This window comes from Pogoniulus pusillus, chromosome 35, assembly GCF_015220805.1.
Source record: "Pogoniulus pusillus isolate bPogPus1 chromosome 35, bPogPus1.pri, whole genome shotgun sequence".
Classification (NCBI taxonomy): domain Eukaryota; kingdom Metazoa; phylum Chordata; class Aves; order Piciformes; family Lybiidae; genus Pogoniulus; species Pogoniulus pusillus.
In genome coordinates this window covers 467,506-485,879 of record NC_087298.1, presented here as the reverse complement: position 1 = coordinate 485,879, position 18,374 = coordinate 467,506, and the positions used below count along the sequence as shown (strand labels likewise).

The following is an 18,374-nucleotide window of genomic DNA, read 5'->3' as shown; positions in this document are numbered from 1 at the left end:
GTGGGGTCTCAGGGCTCCCTCAGCTGAGTTGTGCCTCGGTCAGCTTTAGTGGCCTGCAAAGTTCCCCTCCCCTCTGGCACCGGTTTGCACACCAGGACAAACCTGCTGGCCCCGGGGGAGGGCTGCTGAGGAGCAGGCTGGCAGAAGTGGCCCAGGTGGCCAAGAGAGCCAATGGCATCCTGGCCTGCATCAGGAACAGTGTGGCCAGTAGGACAAGGGAGGTTATTCTTCCCCTGTACTCAGCACTGCTCAGGCCACAGCTTGAGTGCTGTGTCCAGTTCTGGGCCACTCAATTCAAGAAAGATGTTGAGGTGCTGGAACATGTCCAGAGAAGGGCAAGGAAGCTGGTGAGGGGCCTGGAACACAAATCCTATGAGGAGAGGCTGAGGGAACTGGGCCTGTTTAGCCTGGAGAAGAGGAGGCTCAGGGGTGATCTTATTACTGTCTACAACTACCTGAAGGGGCATTGTAGCCAGGTGGGGGTTGGCCTCTTCTCCCAGGCAGCCAGCAGTAGAACAAGGGGACACAGTCTCAAGTTGTGCCAGGGTAGGTCTAGGCTGGGTGTTAGGAAGAAGTTCTTCACAGAGAGAGTGATTGGCATTGGAATGGGCTGCCCAGGGAGGTGGTGGAGGCACCGTCCCTGGGGGTCTTCAACAAAAGCCTGGATGAGGCACTCAGTGCCATGGTCTAGTTGACTGGATAGGGCTGGGTGATAGGTTGGACTCGATGATCTTGGAGGTCTCTTCCAACCTGGTTGATTCTATGATTCTATGATTCTAAGTGGCTTTCTGCAGCTCCCATGGTGGGGAATGTTCTCTTGCAAGGTTACACCAACTGCCCCAAATCTCCGGGTGAAGCAGGGAGCTGGAGAGGCCAGGAGGAGTGGATGGAGCTCGGGAACCAGTCAGAGCAGTGTGTGCCTGGAGCCGAACTGCCCCGGGCTGTTTGGAGCCCTGAACACAAAGGAGACTCCCAGTACTGCAGTGAGCAGAGCTTCCTGCGATGGAGCAGGCTCGTCCCTGCCTCATCTCCTCCTGTGCTTCTGCTGCAGGTTTGCAGCCTGCTGCCTCTCGCCGCTCTGCAGGCAACTGGCAGAGGACAGGTGAAAAGCTTTTCAGATCAAGACCTCACTTCTGAGGTTTGCTCAGTGGGAGAATTGTTCATTGGAGACCTGGGTGCAGCTGGGCAGCAGCTGGGGTGCTGGGTTTGGATGGTGCCACATCAGGAGATGACTCTGTGCCAGCTGAGCACAAGTCTAGGGCTGAAGGCCCAGCAGCAGAGCCAGGGCACGGCAGGACTGGGCTGAGTGTGGCCATAGCTGTCCAGCTCTTGGTTCTGTTCCAGCACCTCCTCGATGCTTTCCCTCTGCTCCCATTTAGCCTGAAGTGGGCCCTGGCCTGAGCTGAGGATCTCTGTGTGACCTCTGCCTTAGCAAGGATGGTCACAGCCACTCCTGGGCTGCTGCCCTGCCAGGAGCACGCTGCAGTTAGCTTCCTGGAGGACATGTGGCACTGCCCAGCTGTGCCACACGTGGCCTTGGCAGGCTGGAAGTGACAAAGCTTCAGCCTCGTGCTGCTGCTTCTTGAGTCCTCCTTTGGCCCTCGTTCAGGTTCATCCTGTCCCTGCTGCTGCCCTGGGCACACAGGGGCTGTCTCTGCCCTCTCTCAGTCACTGCCCTCCCAGCTCTCTCCTGCAGTAGTTCATCCGAGTTGGTTCCTCTCTGCAGGCTGAGGGCTGAGCAGGCAGGCAGGCTGAGGGCTGCAGAGCAGCACCCAGACCTCAGGCAGGAGGTCCCAGCCCCTTGCAGAGGAAGCTGCTAGCATCTCTTCAGTAGGTTGTGGAACTGAGGCCAGTGCCCTCTCTGCAGCGCTCGGGATGGAGCACAAGTCCCTGGCCCCCACCCCAACATGCTGCTGTGCTCCTTCCTTCCCTCTGATTTCCATCTCTGAGCACACAGCTCCTGCACGGGCCCAGTGCTGCCTCCTCTTACTTCTGGAGGAAAAGCAGGAGTTGTGCCCTGGCCTCCAGCACGGCTCCTGCCTGGCTGTGCCCAGGGGGTGCTGGCACTTGGCCTTCCTGGCTCTGCATGCTGCTGCCAGTTGCAGAGGAACGTGCTGCAGGAGTCACTGCTTGCCTCCTTTGCTGCTTGATGGTCCTTGCCTGTCTCAGCAGAGCCATTTAGATAAGAGGGTTTATCAAGCTTGAACTCCTCACCCCTGGATGCAGAAGTCGGGATGGAGCCGTCCAGCTGTGAGCTCCTCAGCCTGCCCCTGCAGCACACATGGGCACAGCTCTGTGCTCTTGTCAGCAAACCCCCGCGGTGACTTCGGCTGCTGCCTTCCTGGAGCTGTCTGGGTGCTGTGCCGTGAGGTGGTTTGTTGGCAGGGCTGCTCAGGAGCCCAGACTGGCACTGCCTGCAGCAAGGGCTGGCTGCTGCCACGCCAAGGGCCCTGCCCTTGGAGATGGTCTCCTCTAGTGGGAGGAAGGGCTGATTTTGCAGGGAGCCCAATTTCACCTGCAGGGAGATGCTGCAGCAGTTGTTGCCAGTGGCTTTCTCAGAGCAGAGCTGGCAGCCAGAGTGGCTTCACCAAAAAAGGGAGGGAGGGGAGGGAAGGGAGGGAAGCAGCTACCCGAGAGGTCAGAATGGGGAAGATGAAACAGGGTTGCTCAGCTGACTGCAGAGTTTGTGCCTTCAGAGCCTTCTGCCCCTTGTTTCATGTTGCCATAGGTCCAGTGGGTCCTTAAGAGCTCTCCAAGAGAGCTTAAGGACCTTGGGTTGTCTTTTTGTGCCGTGCCCTGGCTGAGCTGGGTGGCATCAGCCTGGGAGGTGCAGCAGGGCTTTGGCCCCAGGTGCACTGCCAGGGTTAAAGAGTGATCTCCAGAGAGAGCTTCTCAAAGCAGATCCAGAGCAGAGACTCTGTGGCATACATCTGGGAACAGTGGAAGATGGGAGAGCTTCCAGCAGACTCCAGGGCAGTGCAGTGCACACCCCCTGGCACCGCAGGGTGCCAAGCAGAGCCCAAGTGCTGGTTCTCATGGCAGCCCTACCACTGCAGCCATGACACTGACTGCCTCCTGCAGGAGGGGGTGAAGGGGTTGGGGGATGTAATGTAGAAGATCAGACACATTTTCACCCCTGTTAAAGCTCCAGCTCCAGATGTAGTGGCTCCTGTTGGCAGCAAAGGCTTGGAAGGTGTCCCTTGGTCGGAAGTGTGGCTGATGAGTCCCTGATAACTCAGCAGAGACTGTTCCCAGGAGCAGAGGGCTTCTGGCAGCAGCAGAGGCTGCACGTCAGGAGGTGATCAACTAATGGGGATGTTCTTCACAGCCTGGAGTGGGTGCTTCATTTGTGTGTCTGCTCTTGGGCTGTGCAGCAGCACAGTCACTGCCTGATGGCTAAGGAGAGGAGCCAGAATCCTTCTGTGCACATCTCCACAGCCTGCAGGACATTTGATGGTGCAGGGCACTGAGTGCTGCAGGGCACTGGATGGAGCAGGGCACTGGGTGCTGCAGGGCACTGGATGGAGCAGGGCACTGGGTGCTGCAGGGCACTGGATGGAGCAGGGCACTGGATGGAGCAGGACACTGGATGGTGCAGGGCACTGGGTGCTGCAGGACACTGGATGGAGCAGGGCACTGGGTGCTGCAGGGCACTGGGTGCTGCAGGGCACTGGATGGAGCAGGACATTGGGTGAAGCAGGGCACTGGGTGCTGCAGGACAGTGGGTGCTGCAGGGCACTGGGTGCTGCAGGGCACTGGATGGAGCAGGACACTGGATGGAGCAGGACACTGGGTGCTGCAGGACACCGAGTGCTGCAGGGCACTGGATGGAGCAGGGCACTGGATGGAGCAGGACACTGGATGGAGCAGAACACTGGGTGCTGCAGGACACTGGGTGCTGCAGGACACTGGATGGAGCAGGGCACTGGATGGAGCAGGACACTGGATGGTGCAGGGCACTGGGTGGAGCAGGGCACTGGATGGAGCAGGACACTGGATGGTGCAGGGCACTGGGTGGAGCAGGGCACTGGGTGCTGCAGGACACTGGATGGAGCAGGGCACTGGATGGAGCAGGACACTGGATGGAGCAGGGCACTGGGTGCTGCAGGGCACTGGGTGCTGCAGGGCACTGGATGGTGCAGGGCACTGGGTGGAGCAGGACACTGGATGGTGCAGGGCACTGGATGGAGCAGGGCACTGGATGGAGCAGGGCACTGGGTGCTGCAGGGCACTGGGTGCCTTGCTTTGCTAGAATCAGCCCCTGAGCTGCCCTTCTCCTCTCCCCTGTGCCTTGCTGTGCAGATCTGCTGGCTGCTTTGAGAACCAGGCCGGGGGGAGCAGCCCCAGCCTGAGACGATGAGCAGCAGACAGAAGGGGTCTGATAGGACTGTTCCAGGGGGGATCAGCTCCCTGGGCCATCTGCAGTGCAGATGCAGGAGCAGCTTGTTCCAGCAGCTGAAGCAAGGCAGGTATTGGCAGGGAGCCACACCTGGAGCTGCTCTTGCTGTCAGGACTCTGCAGCTGGTTTGGCCCGGGGGTGTGGGAGGCTCGGGAAAGGCTGAGTGTCTCCAGCCACGCTGCCCTGGGGTGGAGGCAGGGCTGGCCCGCAGGGTGGCTGCAGCCCAGGCTCACGCTGCCTCTGCTGTCTTTTCCAGATTGCCCGGCAGGAAGGAAGAGTCATTTTGACCTCTGGGCTGCCCTACCAGACCGTGAGTGTTCAGAGCTTCTGGCCCCTTCCTGGCCTCCTCTCCTTGCCTCCTCTGGCTGTGCAGTGTGAGCAGGCAGATGGGAATGCAGCAGCTGCCTTGGCTTGCTCATGTTTCCTGCACTAAAAACTGCATGCAAGGTCTTGAGAGGTTTGCTCTGAATGCCCAGAGCTGGAGGTGAGGTTTAGTTTACGCTCAGGGCTGCAGCAGGGAGGGCGACTGCTGTCTGTTGGAGGTGGGGGTGCAAATCAAAGCCAAGCAACCTGCCAGGTTCCTGCTGGGCCTCCCTGGCAGGTGGAAGGCAGCTCGATCCCCTGCCTGCTGTCTCAGGTTCTTCTTCACTGGCTGGCTCCATGCTGGCCTAGTTTCAACACTTGGAGAAGTTTCTTCAGGCTTGGAAGAGAGCGAATGGGAACCACCAAGCATGGGGCCCAGTGGAGGCTGTGGAGGTTTGGTCTCCCTGTAGATACACCAGAAACCAGAGCAGAGCCCAGCACGAAGTGCTCAGAGCCCTTCAGGAGCCACACCTAGGGGCAGAGAGTGGTGGGAGCAAGCTGAAGCTGTCAGTCAGCTGCAGCATTCCAGTGCCTGCTGCACCTTCTTACTGCCCAGAAATTCACCTGGGAGAGTCAAACTGCCCAGGCTGAGCCAGGAGCCAGAGCACAGAGCTCCTTGGTCACCTGCAGCGCTCTGGCAGCTCCCAGATGCTCAAGCAGCTACATTTGCAGAATGTAGGCTGCTGCTTTCCAACCTCAGAGCTGAGCACTGGAGCAAACTGCCCCACGAACAGACACCGAGGCAAGCACAGCCCTGCCACACTGCAGGCTCCTTACCCAGGCTCCTTACCAGGGCTGTGGGCTCCTTACCCAGGCTGCAGGCTCCTTACCCAGGCTGTGGGCTCCTTACCCAGGCTGCAGGCTCCTTACCAGGCTGCAGGCTCCTTACCCAGGCTGTGGGCTCCTTACCCAGACTGCAGGCTCCTTACCAGGCTGTGGGCTCCTTACCAGGCTGTGGGCTCCTTACCAGGCTGTGGGCTCCTTACCCAGGCTGCAGGCTCCTTACCAGGCTGTGGGCTCCTTACCCAGGCTGCAGGCTCCCTACCAGGGCTGTGGGCTCCTTACCCAGGCTGCAGGCTCCTTACCCAGGCTGCGGGCTCCTTACCAGGCTGTGGGCTCCTTACCCAGGTTGCAGGCTCCTTACCAGGCTGTGGGCTCCTTACCCAGGTTGCAGGCTCCTTACCAGGCTGTGGGCTCCTTACCCAGGCTGCAGGCTCCTTACCCAGGCTGTGGGCTCCTTACCCAGGCTGCAGGCTCCTTACCCAGGCTGCGGGCTCCTTACCCAGGCTGCGGGCTCCTTACCCAGGCTGCGGGCTCCTTACCCAGGCTGCGGGCTCCTTACCCAGGCTGCGGGCTCCTTACCCAGACTGCAGGCTCCTTACCCAGGCTGCGGGCTCCTTACCAGGGCTGCAGGCTCCTTACCCAGGCTGCAGGCTCCTTACCCAGGCTGCAGGCTCCTTACCCAGGCTGCAGGCTCCTTACCCAGGCTGCAGGCTCCTTACCCAGGCTGCGGGCTCCTTACCCAGGCTGCAGGCTCCTTACCAGGGCTGCAGGCTCCTTACCCAGGCTGCAGGCTCCTTACCCAGGCTGCAGGCTCCTTACCCAGGCTGCAGGCTCCTTACCCAGGCTGCGGGCTCCTTACCCAGGCTGTGGGCTCCTTACCCAGGCTGCAGGCTCCTTACCCAGGCTGTGGGCTCCTTACCCAGGCTGCAGGCTCCTTACCAGGGCTGTGGGCTCCTTACCCAGGCTGCAGGCTCCTTACCCAGGCTGTGGGCTCCTTACCCAGGCTGCAGGCTCCTTACCCAGGCTGCAGGCTCCTTACCCAGGCTGTGGGCTCCTTACCCAGACTGCAGGCTCCTTACCAGGGCTGTGGGCTCCTTACCCAGGCTGCAGGCTCCTTACCCAGGCTGTGGGCTCCTTACCCAGGCTGCAGGCTCCTTACCAGGGCTGCAGGCTCCTTACCCAGGCTGCAGGCTCCTTACCCAGGCTGCAGGCTCCTTACCAGGGCTGCAGGCTCCTTACCCAGGTTGCAGGCTCCTTACCCAGGCTGCAGGCTCCTTACCCAGGCTGCGGGCTCCTTACCCAGGCTGTGGGCTCCTTACCCAGGCTGCGGGCTCCTTACCCAGGCTGCGGGCTCCTTACCCAGACTGCAGGCTCCTTACCAGGGCTGTGGGCTCCTTACCCAGGCTGCAGGCTCCTTACCCAGGCTGTGGGCTCCTTACCCAGGCTGCAGGCTCCTTACCAGGGCTGCAGGCTCCTTACCCAGGCTGCAGGCTCCTTACCCAGGCTGCAGGCTCCTTACCCAGGCTGCAGGCTCCTTACCAGGCTGTGGGCTCCTTACCCAGGTTGCAGGCTCCTTACCAGGCTGTGGGCTCCTTACCCAGGTTGCAGGCTCCTTACCCAGGCTGCGGGCTCCTTACCCAGGCTGTGGGCTCCTTACCCAGGCTGCAGGCTCCTTACCCAGGCTGCAGGCTCCTTACCCAGGTTGCAGGCTCCTTACCCAGACTGCAGGCTCCTTACCCAGGCTGCAGGCTCCTTACCCAGGCTGCAGGCTCCTTACCCAGGCTGCGGGCTCCTTACCAGGCTGTGGGCTCCTTACCCAGGTTGCAGGCTCCTTACCCAGGCTGTGGGCTCCTTACCCAGGCTGTGGGCTCCTTACCCAGGCTGCAGGCTCCTTACCCAGGCTGTGGGCTCCTTACCCAGGCTGCAGGCTCCTTACCCAGGCTGTGGGCTCCTTACCTAGGCTGCGGGCTCCTTACCAGGGCTGTGGGCTCCTTACCCAGGCTGCAGGCTCCTTACCCAGGCTGTGGGCTCCTTACCCAGGCTGCAGGCTCCTTACCAGGGCTGCAGGCTCCTTACCCAGGCTGCAGGCTCCTTACCCAGGCTGCAGGCTCCTTACCAGGGCTGTGGGCTCATTGCCCAGGCTGTGGCCCCCTCAGCCTGTTCTTGGTGCAGTTGGTAAATCAGCATCCTGCAGAACCTGGCTTGGCAAAGCTTTAGCTCCAAAGTGCTGTCTTCTTGGCATTGTGAAAAGCAGGGAGCTGCTTCCCAGCGTGCAGCACTGCCCTGGGACAGGTCTGGGTGCCTTTGTCCTTCCCCTTTTCTGCTCCCTAGGAGAGGGCAGGATGGCTCTGCCTGGCTCCTTTACATGAGTGTAGCTGATTCCATCTCGCTGTGAGATGTTCCTCATCTTCATATCATAGAGTCATGGAATGGGTTGGGTTGGAAGGGACCTCAAAGCTCATCCAGTGCCAACCTCTGCCACAGGCCACAGCCCAGCCTGCTCAAGGCCTCATCCAGCCTGGACTTAAACACCTCCAGGCAGGGGATAGCCACAGCCTCCCTGGGCAGCCTGTGCCAGGCTCTCCCCACCCTCACTCTCAACCTCTTCCTCCTCTCCACTCTCACTCTCCCCTCTCCCAGCTCAAAGCCACTGTCCCTCAGCCTGCCACTCCCAGCCCTTCTCCAAAGTCCCTCCCCAGCTCTCCTGCAGCCCCTTCAGGCACTGGAAGCTGCTCTGAGGTCTTCCTGGAGCCTTCTCTTCTGCAGGCTGCACAGCCCCAACTCTCCCAGCCTGACCCACAGGGAATGTTCTCCAGCCCCCTGGTGTTCCTAAAGATGTGTCTGGAACTTGCCCTGTGCTTGTGCTCAGGGGCAGCCTTCTCTGCTAAGTGTGGAACAAGCTCTGAGGGATTGCCCACAGAACCACTTCCACTTCACCTGCCAGCAGTCAGCTCCAGGTGAAACCCTTCAGCTGGAAAAGATGAGGTGGTAAAGCTGCCACTGGACATCATCTCCATCATGGTGGTTCTGCACACCCTGTGTGACCTGGACAGGCTTCATGTGAAAGCTGTGATTCAGTTTCCTCTTGCCACCCCTGCCACCACCAACTGCAATGAGAAGGGGACTTGGGGTCACATAAAGAGCTGCAGCACTTCAGTAGTCTGAGAGCTGCTGCAGCAGTGGGCAAGTGTCACCTCCCCAGCTGTGCTTGTCAGACCACACTTGAGGCTGCCAACACAACTGCAAATGGCTTTAAAGCTTTGCCTTTTCTTCTCCCAGTTCTCCTTCCCATCCAGCCAAGAGGGAGTGAGGCTATTTGTGTGAGCAGCTGCAGGGGGCTTGGCTGCTGACTGAGCCTCAACGAGAACAGCTGAATGTGTGCCCAGGTAGCCAAGAAGGCCAACAGCATCCTGGCTTGGATCAGCAATAGTGTGGCCAGCAGGAGCAGGGAAGTGATGGTCACCCTCTGCTCAGCACTGGTGAGGCCACACCTTGTAGAGTGTGTTGAGCTTTGGGCCACTCACTCCAAGAAAGGTCTCCACTGAGGGGCTGGAGGGTGTCCAGCTGGGCAAGGGTCTGCAGAACAGGGCTGGGGAGGAGCAGCTGAGGGAGCTGGGGGTGTGCAGTATGGAGAAGAGGAGGCTGAGGGAGACCTCATTGCTCTCTGCAACTCCCTGAGAGGTGAGGTGGGGGTTGGGCTCTGCTCCTCAGTCTCAGGTGATAGGATGAGAGGAAATGGCCTCAAGTTGCCTATTAGAAGAAACTTCTTCTCTGAAAGGGTTCTCAACCATCAGCACAGGCTGCCCAGGGGGAGACTGAATCCCCATCCCTGGAGGTGCTTCAAGGGGGCAGAGCTGTGGTGCTGAGGGCCATGGCAGAGTCAGTGAAGGGCTGGGTGATCTGAAAGGCCTTTGCCAACCCAAACCCTTGCAGGGCTCTGTGACTGCCTGGGTTAGGCAAAGCCCCAGGGCCCATGGTGCAGGAGCTGCCTCCTCCATTGCCTCTCTTTGCCTTTTGCAGCTGCGGTCCCAGGTAGCAGAAGGGAGATGCTTCTCTGTCAACTGCTCAGAGAAGGCAAAGGACCAGGCCCTGCAGGTGCTGAAGCACTTCAACGTCCAAGTGTCCCTGGCAGACATCTTCAGCCGCTGCCAGGTAGGACCAGGCTTGTTTGTACCAACAGGTGCTGCTGCTCCCCAGCACTGCAGCACCACCTCAGCTCTTTGTGTCTTGCTCTCAGCCTCTTCTCTTGGCTCCCAAGATTTCTGCTTGAACTTTGGCAGTGTCTCACAGAGCTGTGAGGGGCTGGGGGCCTGCAGACGTCCCTCAGGAGAGGGACAGAGGGGCAGAGGAGCAGAGGGACAGAGGAACAGAGGGGTGGAGGGGCAGAGGGGCAGAGGAGCAGAGGGACGCAGGAGCAGAGGGGTGGAGGGGCAGGGGGGCAGAGGAGCAGAGGGGCAGAGGGACAGAGGGACAGAGGGACAGAGGAGGAGAGGGATGGAGGAGCAGAGAGGCAGAGGGACAGAGGGGCAGAAGAGTAGAGGGGCAGAGAGAGAGAGTGGCAGAGGGGCAGAGGAGCTGTGTCTGCAGCCTTGCTCTGCTGAGGGGGTTTGGCACTGAGGAGCAGGGCTGTAGGCTCTCTGTGGCTGTGCTCCCTGGCTTGCACACAGTCTGGTTTAGTTACAAACCCTCTTTAGTTATGGCTCTGTGCTTCTGACAATCCTTAGTCACTTTCTAGGAGGGTTTTAGTTTCCTTCAGGACTGTTTCATTTCTCTTCTTTCCCAGAAGCTCTCAGGTGAGTTCTTGTCCTGCTGGCTGCAGACTGTGTTTGGCACTGGGTAGCTGTGGGTTGTTGTTAAGCAGAGATTTGAGTTGGGTTAGCTCCAATCTCCATCTCTGCCAGCTTCACTCTGTTACTGTGGCACACAGAAACCCATCCCTTCAAAAGCTGTAATGGAAACCAACTGACAGCTTCAGCCTCTCTCACCAGTGCTTCGAGAGAGAAAGGAGAAGCTGCAGGTCTGGCTGCTTGCTCTGAGGAGTAAGCAAGGCAGCTAAGCTGGTCAGGGCAGGCTGGCTTGATGCCTTGGAGTTGAGCTCGAGGGGTCTCCTGGCCCACTGAGACTCCCAGGTGGTGTGGGACCAGTGATGGCTTCTGAGCAGAGAGAGCAGAGAGCCTCCCTGCAGTGTGCTCAGGGCTGCTCTCACCTGTAACACTGGGAGGAAGGAGAGCTGCCCAGCTGTGCAGGGTGTCTGTGAGGGCAGAATGGCATCACCCATGCTGGCACTGACGTGCCATGGGCTGCTCCTGCTGCAGCAGGAGGCCGTGGGCAGCTGCAGGACCTTACAGACTTGTTGCTCCCAGCACAGCCTGCAGCTGTTAGGTAGGGGCATGCTGGCCTCGGGGCCTTTGAAAGCAGCCTTCAGAACGCCTGGTGGGTCCCCTGAGATCACAGACAACGGCAGAGCTCTTCCTGCTGCTGGCTGCAATACCACAGGAGCAGGCACAGCACAAGCCCCTGCTGCAGGAAGCTCTGTGATAGACGCTGAGCAGTGTGAGTCGGAGCTGTCCCCAGCAGCAGGACACAGAGCTGTGGAGTGAGGCCAGAGGAGGCCACAAAGATGCTGCCAGGGCTGCAGCAGCTCTGCTGTGAGCACAGGCTGAGGGAGCTGGGGGGGTGCAGCCTGGGGAGGAGAAGGCTCCAGGGGCACCTCAGAGCTGCTGATAGAGCCTGGAGGGATCCTGCAGGAAGGCTGCAGAGAGACTTCTGCTGGGGGTGTCTGAGCCAGGCCAAGGGGGAATGGTTTGGAGCTGAGGCAGAGCAGGGTTAGAGTGGAGCTGAGGAAGAAGTTGCTGAGTGTGAGGGTGGTGAGAGCCTGGCACAGGCTGCCCAGGGAGGCTGTGGCTGCCTCCTGCCTGGGGGTGTTCAAGGCCAGGCTGGATTGAGCAGCCTGAGCTAGATGAGAGCTGTCCCTGGCCATGGCAGGGGGTTGCAGTAGCTGAGCTCTGAGGTCCCTTCCAGCCTGAGCCATTCTGTGACTGTGACTCCTGAGGAGCTGCCACAGGCCAGTGGAACCTTTGTGCCTCAGTTTCTCCTCTTCAGTCCAGTAAGGCTGCAGCAGCTGCTGTAAGTTCCTGGCAGCCAAGGCAGAGCCTGGCTGCATTACTGAGTGAGCCAACAAGGCAGCACTTCCCAGAGGGGTGTGGGCACTGCAGAGAGCAAGGTGGTACCAGCCTGGCAGTGGCATCTGCTCTGCCACTGGGCACAGCACGTGCCTGGAGGTGTTGAAGGCCAGGCTGGATGAGGCCTTGAGCAGCTAAATCCAGCTGAGAGCCATCCCTGCCCCTGGCAGGAGGTTGGAGGAGATGAGCTCTGAGGTCCCTTCCAAACTAAGCCATGTTCTGATGGTTCTATTGCCCCCTGCCCATGAGCTGGGGCTCTGTAGCTCTGTAGCAGATGCTGCCTTAGTTTACAGTGTCTGCAGTGGTGATCAGCCTGGCTAGGAGCATGCACTGAGGGCTCTCTTCCTCCAGAAATGCCTCCCTGGGAGTGGTGCTGGTGGAACCAGCATGGGTGGCAGCAGGGGGCACGGGAGGACGCTGCTGTCTGTGGAGCTGCTCCGTGCCCTGCATCCTGTACTTGCCTGCACTGAGGCTCTGGTGCTTTGCAGCTGGTTCTGTTCAGCTGTCCTCTGCAGGCTGTACAGGTTGGGCCGAGGAGCTGCTGCTGGCCTGGAGGAGTGTTTTTGGGCTGCACATGTCCTGCAGACACCAAGTCCTCACCAGGATGCTTGGCACTGCAGCTCCACTGGCTCTGTGTGCCAGGGGGAACCACAGAATGCTTTGGGTTGGAAGGGACCTCCAAAGCTCATCCAGTCCAACCCCCTGCCCTCAGCAGGGACATCCTCCACTGGGTCAGGCTGCCCACAGGCCTGTCCAGCCTCACCTTGAGTATCTCCAGGGATGGCCTCAGGCTCTGTGGGCAACCTGTTCCAGTGTTCCAGCAGCCTCGTGGTGCAGAACCTGTGGGCAGCAGGTTGAGAGATCAAGGAGTCATAGACTAGCTCAAGTTGGAAGGGCCAGTAAGGACCAAGTCCAACTTGCTGGCCCTAGCTGGACTAAAACTGCAGAGCAGTGACCACCTACACAGACAATGGCAAATCTCTGCCTTGAGGAGGCTGCTCTGGGGGCACTGTGGGCAGAGAGCTCAGCACTTCATTTGCAAGGTCTTTCTAAAACGTCCTAATCTCTGCAAGCCTAATTGGCCTTAATTAGGATGGAGGCTACCTCCTGAAACTGCTGAGCTGTGCCTGTGCTCTGGGCTGTAACAGGGATACAGACCTCAGGGCTTGCAGACTGCTCTGAGGTCTGCCACCTCCGTGCAGCAATGGGAGTGCTAATGGTGGCCCAGGTGGGCTTCAGCTCTCCCTGCAGCAGGGCAGCACTGCAAGCCAAGGCCTCCAGGAACACTCAAGTGCTGCTGCCTGCATGCTGGGTGGGAAGAGGCTGAGTTACACTCATCCATAACTGCTCAGAGATGTCCAGTGACAGCACAAGGGGCACTGGGGGCAAGCTGGAGCAGAGGAGGTGCCACAGGAACAGGGGGGAAAACTCTGTCCCTATAAGGGTGCTGGAGCCTGGAGCAGGCTGCCCAGAGAGGCTGCGGAGTCTCCTTCATGGATACATCCCAAACACACCTGGATGTGCTCCTGTGTGCCCTGCCCTTGGGCTGGATGGTCTCTGGAGATTCCTTCCAGCCCCTCTGGCTCTGAGGCTCTGTGCTAACCTGGGCTGCCCTCCTGCCTGGCTGTGGCAGGGGCCTGGCAGCAGAGCACGGCTCGGCCATGCTGCCAGCACTGCAGGTGTGCCATGGTGATGCATGGCAGAAGAGCATCCCCCGGGTGCCACGGGAAGCAGTGTGGCATCCTGCCTGGCTCACTCTGCCTGCTGGAGCCAGGCCTTGTTTTGTCTCTTGGGCTCCTGTTCTGTAAACCATGCCTGAGACCCTGTCAGAGATGCTGTTGCTGTGGGGTGAACATCTGCAGTGCAGAGCACAGGGTCAGGATCGGTCCCACCTCAGTGGTGGACCCAGGACCGCTGTGGGAGGTGCCAGTTCCCTCAGCAGGGGGGGCCAGGCTGGGCTCTGCCCTCCAACCCTTCCTCTGCTAAAGCAGTGCCCAGCTCCCTTGCTGTGACAGAGCTGCAAGGGCAGGGAGAGCTTCACCCCCAGGCTTCTGCCCTCGGCTGCACTGGGCTGCCACTTGGGCACTCTGCTGGCAGGCTCCAGACGTGAGGGCAGCTGCTGGCTGCCAGCCGTGACCTGCCAAGAGTCCTCTGCTCGCTGCATGCCTCTCGTGCTGCAGCCTGGGGACTCTGTGACGGGTGTGGAAAAGCTGTAGCCAGGCCTGGTGTTGCCTTTGGTGAGGAGCATTGTAGGGGGGCTGGGACCAGACCTTTCTCAGTGGTGCCAGTGGCAGGACAAGAGGTAATGGGCACAGACAAGAAGTTCTGCCTAAGCATGAGGAAGAACTTCTTTCATTTAAGGGTGCTGGTGGCCTGGAGCAGGCTGCCCAGGGAGGTGGTGGAGTCTCCATCTCTGGGGATATTGCAAACCTGCCTGGGTGTGTTCAGTGTCAGTCTCCCCTCTGCCAGTTCAAACCCATTCCTCTTCATCCTGTCATTCCCAGACCTTGTCAATAGTCCCTCCCCAGCCCTCCTGGAGCCCCCTTCAGATCCTGCAAAGCCACTCCAAGGTCTCCTCCAAGCCTTCTCCTCTCCAGGCTGCACAGCCCCAACTCTCTCAGCCTGTGCTCAGAGCAGAGCTGCTGCAGCCCTCTCAGCATCTTGGTGGCCTCCTCTGGACTGGCTCCAACACTTCCATGTCCTGCTTGTGTTGGGGGCTCCAGAACTGCACACAATGCTCCAGGTGGGGTCTGAGGAGAGCAGAGTAAAAGGGCAGAATCCCCTCCCTTGCCCTGTGCCCACACTGCTCTGGCTGCATCAGGAGGGAGTTGTGCACAGCGAGGGTGGGGAGAGACTGGCACAGGCTGCCCAGGGAGGTGGCTGAGGCCCCAGCACTGGAGACATTCAAGGTCAGACTGGATGTGTCCCTGGGCAGCCTGCTGAGGTTGGAGGTGTCTCTGCTGCCTGCAGGGGGGGTTGGACGAGATGAGCTTTGAGGGCCCCTTCCAACCCAGTGCAGTCTGTGAAAAAGAGCCTCAGCCCTGGGCTGGTTCGCAGCTCTGCGCGGCACGGGGGGAAGTGACAGCGTGGGGTGGTGGCAAGTGGCAGAGGAACAGGACAGGCTGGGAGCTTTACAGCTTCACATCACAGTGTTTGTCAGGAGGGCTTGAGGGGAGAGCTGCCTTCAGCGTGGCAGGGCATGGGTGATGAATGACTCCTGCCGCAGCAGAGCCTCCTCACTGCAGGTTTGTAGCTGCTGTGAGCTGGCTCTGTGAGGCTCCGCGGGCAGCACTGGAGCCTGTCTGTCTCCAGAGGCACTGAGCTGTTGCTGGCCTCGAAAGCACAACTGCTGCTCGGCTCTGCTGTGGGCCTGACGCTCTGCCCCTGCACAAGGGAGGGAGTGGGCTGCGGGACTGGGGTCCTGCAGGGCGGCTGTGCCACCTCCCTGGGGCCTCTCCTTCCTTTCCCACCCTCTCTTTGACTTGACCCTTTAGCCTTTAAACTGGCTGGGGCAGGGACCCTGTTTGGACAACACCTAAAGCCACGGGAGGCTGCTCCCAGGTGAGGTTTGAAGGCTTTCCCGCAGGGCAGCACTACTGCAATCGTATCCCCTGCAAAAATAAATGTGCAGGGGGGAAGCAGAAAAGCTCCTAGGCTCCAGCTGCACTTTCTGCGACTCAGAGCCCTGTGTTTCTGCTGGGATTATCTGCACGTTCGAATAGGTTCTCTTCCACTCCGCTGAACGCTCTGATCCTAAATAAGCAAATGACATCACCTATTCTGCTGTCCTGTTTAACTTATGACCTCAGCCTGAGCGCTGCAGGATGTGAGAGATAGCTGCTCCGCTTCATTGTCTGCGGATCTGATAGCTTTCCCCCTCCTTCCCTGCTCTTTCAGTTCCAAAGCCTCTCGCCCCAGCCTTTGAGCAAGGTGTGAGCCTGGGATTAGGAGTAGGCGGGAGAGGGGGGAGGAGGCAGAGAGGAAACCAGTTCGGGTGTTTTTTCTGCTCGTCCTCAGATGAGGTGCGAAAGCTTCTAACAGTTGCAGCAAATGTGTCTGCTGTTTTGTGGTTAAGGTAACGAATTTCATCGCTGCAAAGCTCATCATGTGCGAGCTGATTGACGCAGAGGGAGCCCAGTCTGGAGCAATCCATTTAGCAGGGACAAAGAAAAAGGCCTTCTGATGAGATGAAAAACCCTGTGCTCGGGGCGCTTTGCGAGAACCTTTGAAGCCAGCCTGGGAACCCTGGCAATATTAGTCGATAATTAGTAATATAGATCCCTCAAGCTGTCGTTTAGATTGAGAATGTGCATGTCTCTCATGAGCCTCTGTCACACCAATCTGATCAGCAGGCTTTTTTGTTCCTTTTATGTGGCTTGCTCTGTCGGTCCAGACGATGCTGAGAACTGCCAGACAGCATCTTTCTCACTGACTTGTGAGCTATCTCCCGGCTCTTAGCATGCCACGCAAGTGGGACCAGGGCAATTTCGTTTTGTGGTCACCTTTCCTGGCCTGAGCAACAGGCGTTTTATTCTTTGGCGTGCCCTTCCCCATGCACAGTGAAAACCCCACCCCAGTCCAATTCAAAGCCTGCGGATTTCACACAGCGGCTCGGCCCCGCCAGGCAGCGAGGGGTCTGTCTGGGGAGCTGCTCGGCGCCCGCAGCTGAAATGGGGCTGAGATGCCCATCGAAGCGCTTGGGAAATGCCCTTCCTTGCAGCCCACCTTTCGCTCCTGAGGTGCTTCCCACTGCCGCAGCACCGCGTCCCTGTCTGCTTCCTTCCAGCCCCCAGAGCTCCTCGGCCGGGGCGGCGTCACCACCTCGGGGACGGATGAGGAAGGGGCATGTGTGCTGGGTTGTGTTGTCTGGGGAATGCTGAGAAAGAGAAGATGGTTTTGAAACCTCTCTGCGGTTTAATACAAGGCTCACCCATAGGATGCAATTTGTCAGCGCCTACAGGTCCGGGGAACCTGTGATTAACAGCCCTGCGGTTAGCCCAGATGCGAGCGAGCTGCGCTGCAGCCCGGAGCCAGCGCTCAGCCCTGGGCCTGCCCACCGCCGGGCCGGGATTTCTTGCTTCAGAGTGTGATTGTTCAACACAAAGGGCAAAGCCCTCTTAATCTTGTTGTTTATCCTGGGCTTGGCAATTTAGATGTAATCTGCAGCTTGCTGAGGCTGAGGCCGGGAGGCGCACAGCTGGTACTGCGCTGCCTCTGCAGACCTCGGGGAGGGAGAGTTGGCCCCAGGAGCGGCTTGGCCGAGGCTGAGCGCTCCTAGCCCCGAGCCGCGCAGCCAGGGGGGTGCAGCGCTTTTTCTTCGCAGTGTCTCTACCCCCACGCTCTTGAAACAGCAACAGGGGTTGTGATCACTGGAGATAGCAAATTGTGCCCCATTCCACTGCTCAGCTGAGGCAGGCAGGGCCATGGGATGTGCCACAGCAGCCTGCCTCTTCAGAATCACAGACACATCAGGTTGGCACAGCCCCTCAGGAGCACCAAGCCCAACCTGGAGCCCTGCTCTGCAAGGTTCACCTTCAACCATAGCCCCAAGCATCACGACCAAACAACCCTGAAACACAGCCAGGGTGGGGGACTCCAGCAGCTCCCTGGGCAGCTCATTCCAGTCCCTGACCACTCTCTCCATGAAAAACTTTCCTAATGTCCAATTTAAACCTCCCCAGGCTCAGCTTGAGGCCATTCCCCCCTTGTTCTCCCTGCAGTTACCTGTGAGAAGAGCCCGGGGCAGGGCGGGGAGATGCTCCAGGGGGGATCCCAATGAGACCTGACTGAGCCCCACCTTACAGGAGCAAGGCAGAGGGGTGGGCAGCATGGTGCCCCTGCCAGCTCTGCTGTACCATCCGTGAGCACTCAGCACCCAGCCCTGCTGTGCCATCCGTGAGCACTCAGCACCCAGCCCTGCCGTGCCACCCGTGAGCACTCAGCACCAGCCCTGCTGTGCCACCCGTGAGCACTCAGCACCAGCCCTGCCGTGCCACCCGTGAGCACTCAGCACCCAGCCCTGCTGTGCCATCCGTGAGCACTCAGCACCCAGCCCTGCTGTGCCATCCGTGAGCACTCAGCACCAGCCCTGCTGTGCCACCCGTGAGCACTCAGCACCAGCCCTGCCGTGCCATCTGTGAGCACTCAGCACCAGCCCTGCTGTGCCACCCGTGAGCACTCAGCACCAGCCCTGCCGTGCCATCTGTGAGCACTCAGCACCAGCCCTGCTGTGCCATCCGTGAGCACTCAGCACCCAGCCCTGCTGTGCCACCCGTGAGCACTCAGCACCAGCCCTGCTGTGCCACCCGTGAGCACTCAGCACCAGCCCTGCTGTGCCACCCATGAGCACTCAGCACCAGCCCTGCTGTGCCACCCGTGAGCACTCAGCACCAGCCCTGCCAGATTCCCTTAGCTCGGAGCTCCCAGCAAAGGGGCTCGGCTGGGCCTAATTCTCAGCAGCCAGCGCCGCGGTGCTGCCTGGTTCCCACAGACTGTGCACTTCCCTGCCAAGATTTCAGTATCTTCAGAAATCCACTGGAGCATGAGGGTCACAGCACGGGAAGAATGACAGCCTGGGACTGCCCCCCCAGCGGCTCGCAGCAGACTGCTGGCTGCAGCGCGGGGGCTGCTTGCGTGGGCTCAGGGCG

At 59.7% G+C, this 18,374-nt stretch overlaps 1 protein-coding gene across 3 annotated transcripts in view; it reads left to right on the top strand.

The window, feature by feature from the left end:
• EXD3 (exonuclease 3'-5' domain containing 3) overlaps window positions 1–18,374 on the top strand; it is a 336,064-nt gene that overhangs the window by 175,655 nt on the left and 142,035 nt on the right. For all 3 annotated transcript variants that reach the window (XM_064171098.1, XM_064171097.1, XM_064171096.1), the window contains 2 exons: window positions 4,656–4,709; window positions 9,566–9,697. In XM_064171098.1, the coding sequence (XP_064027168.1) occupies window positions 4,656–4,709; window positions 9,566–9,697 (186 nt within the window). The remainder of the gene's footprint in view (window positions 1–4,655; window positions 4,710–9,565; window positions 9,698–18,374) is intronic.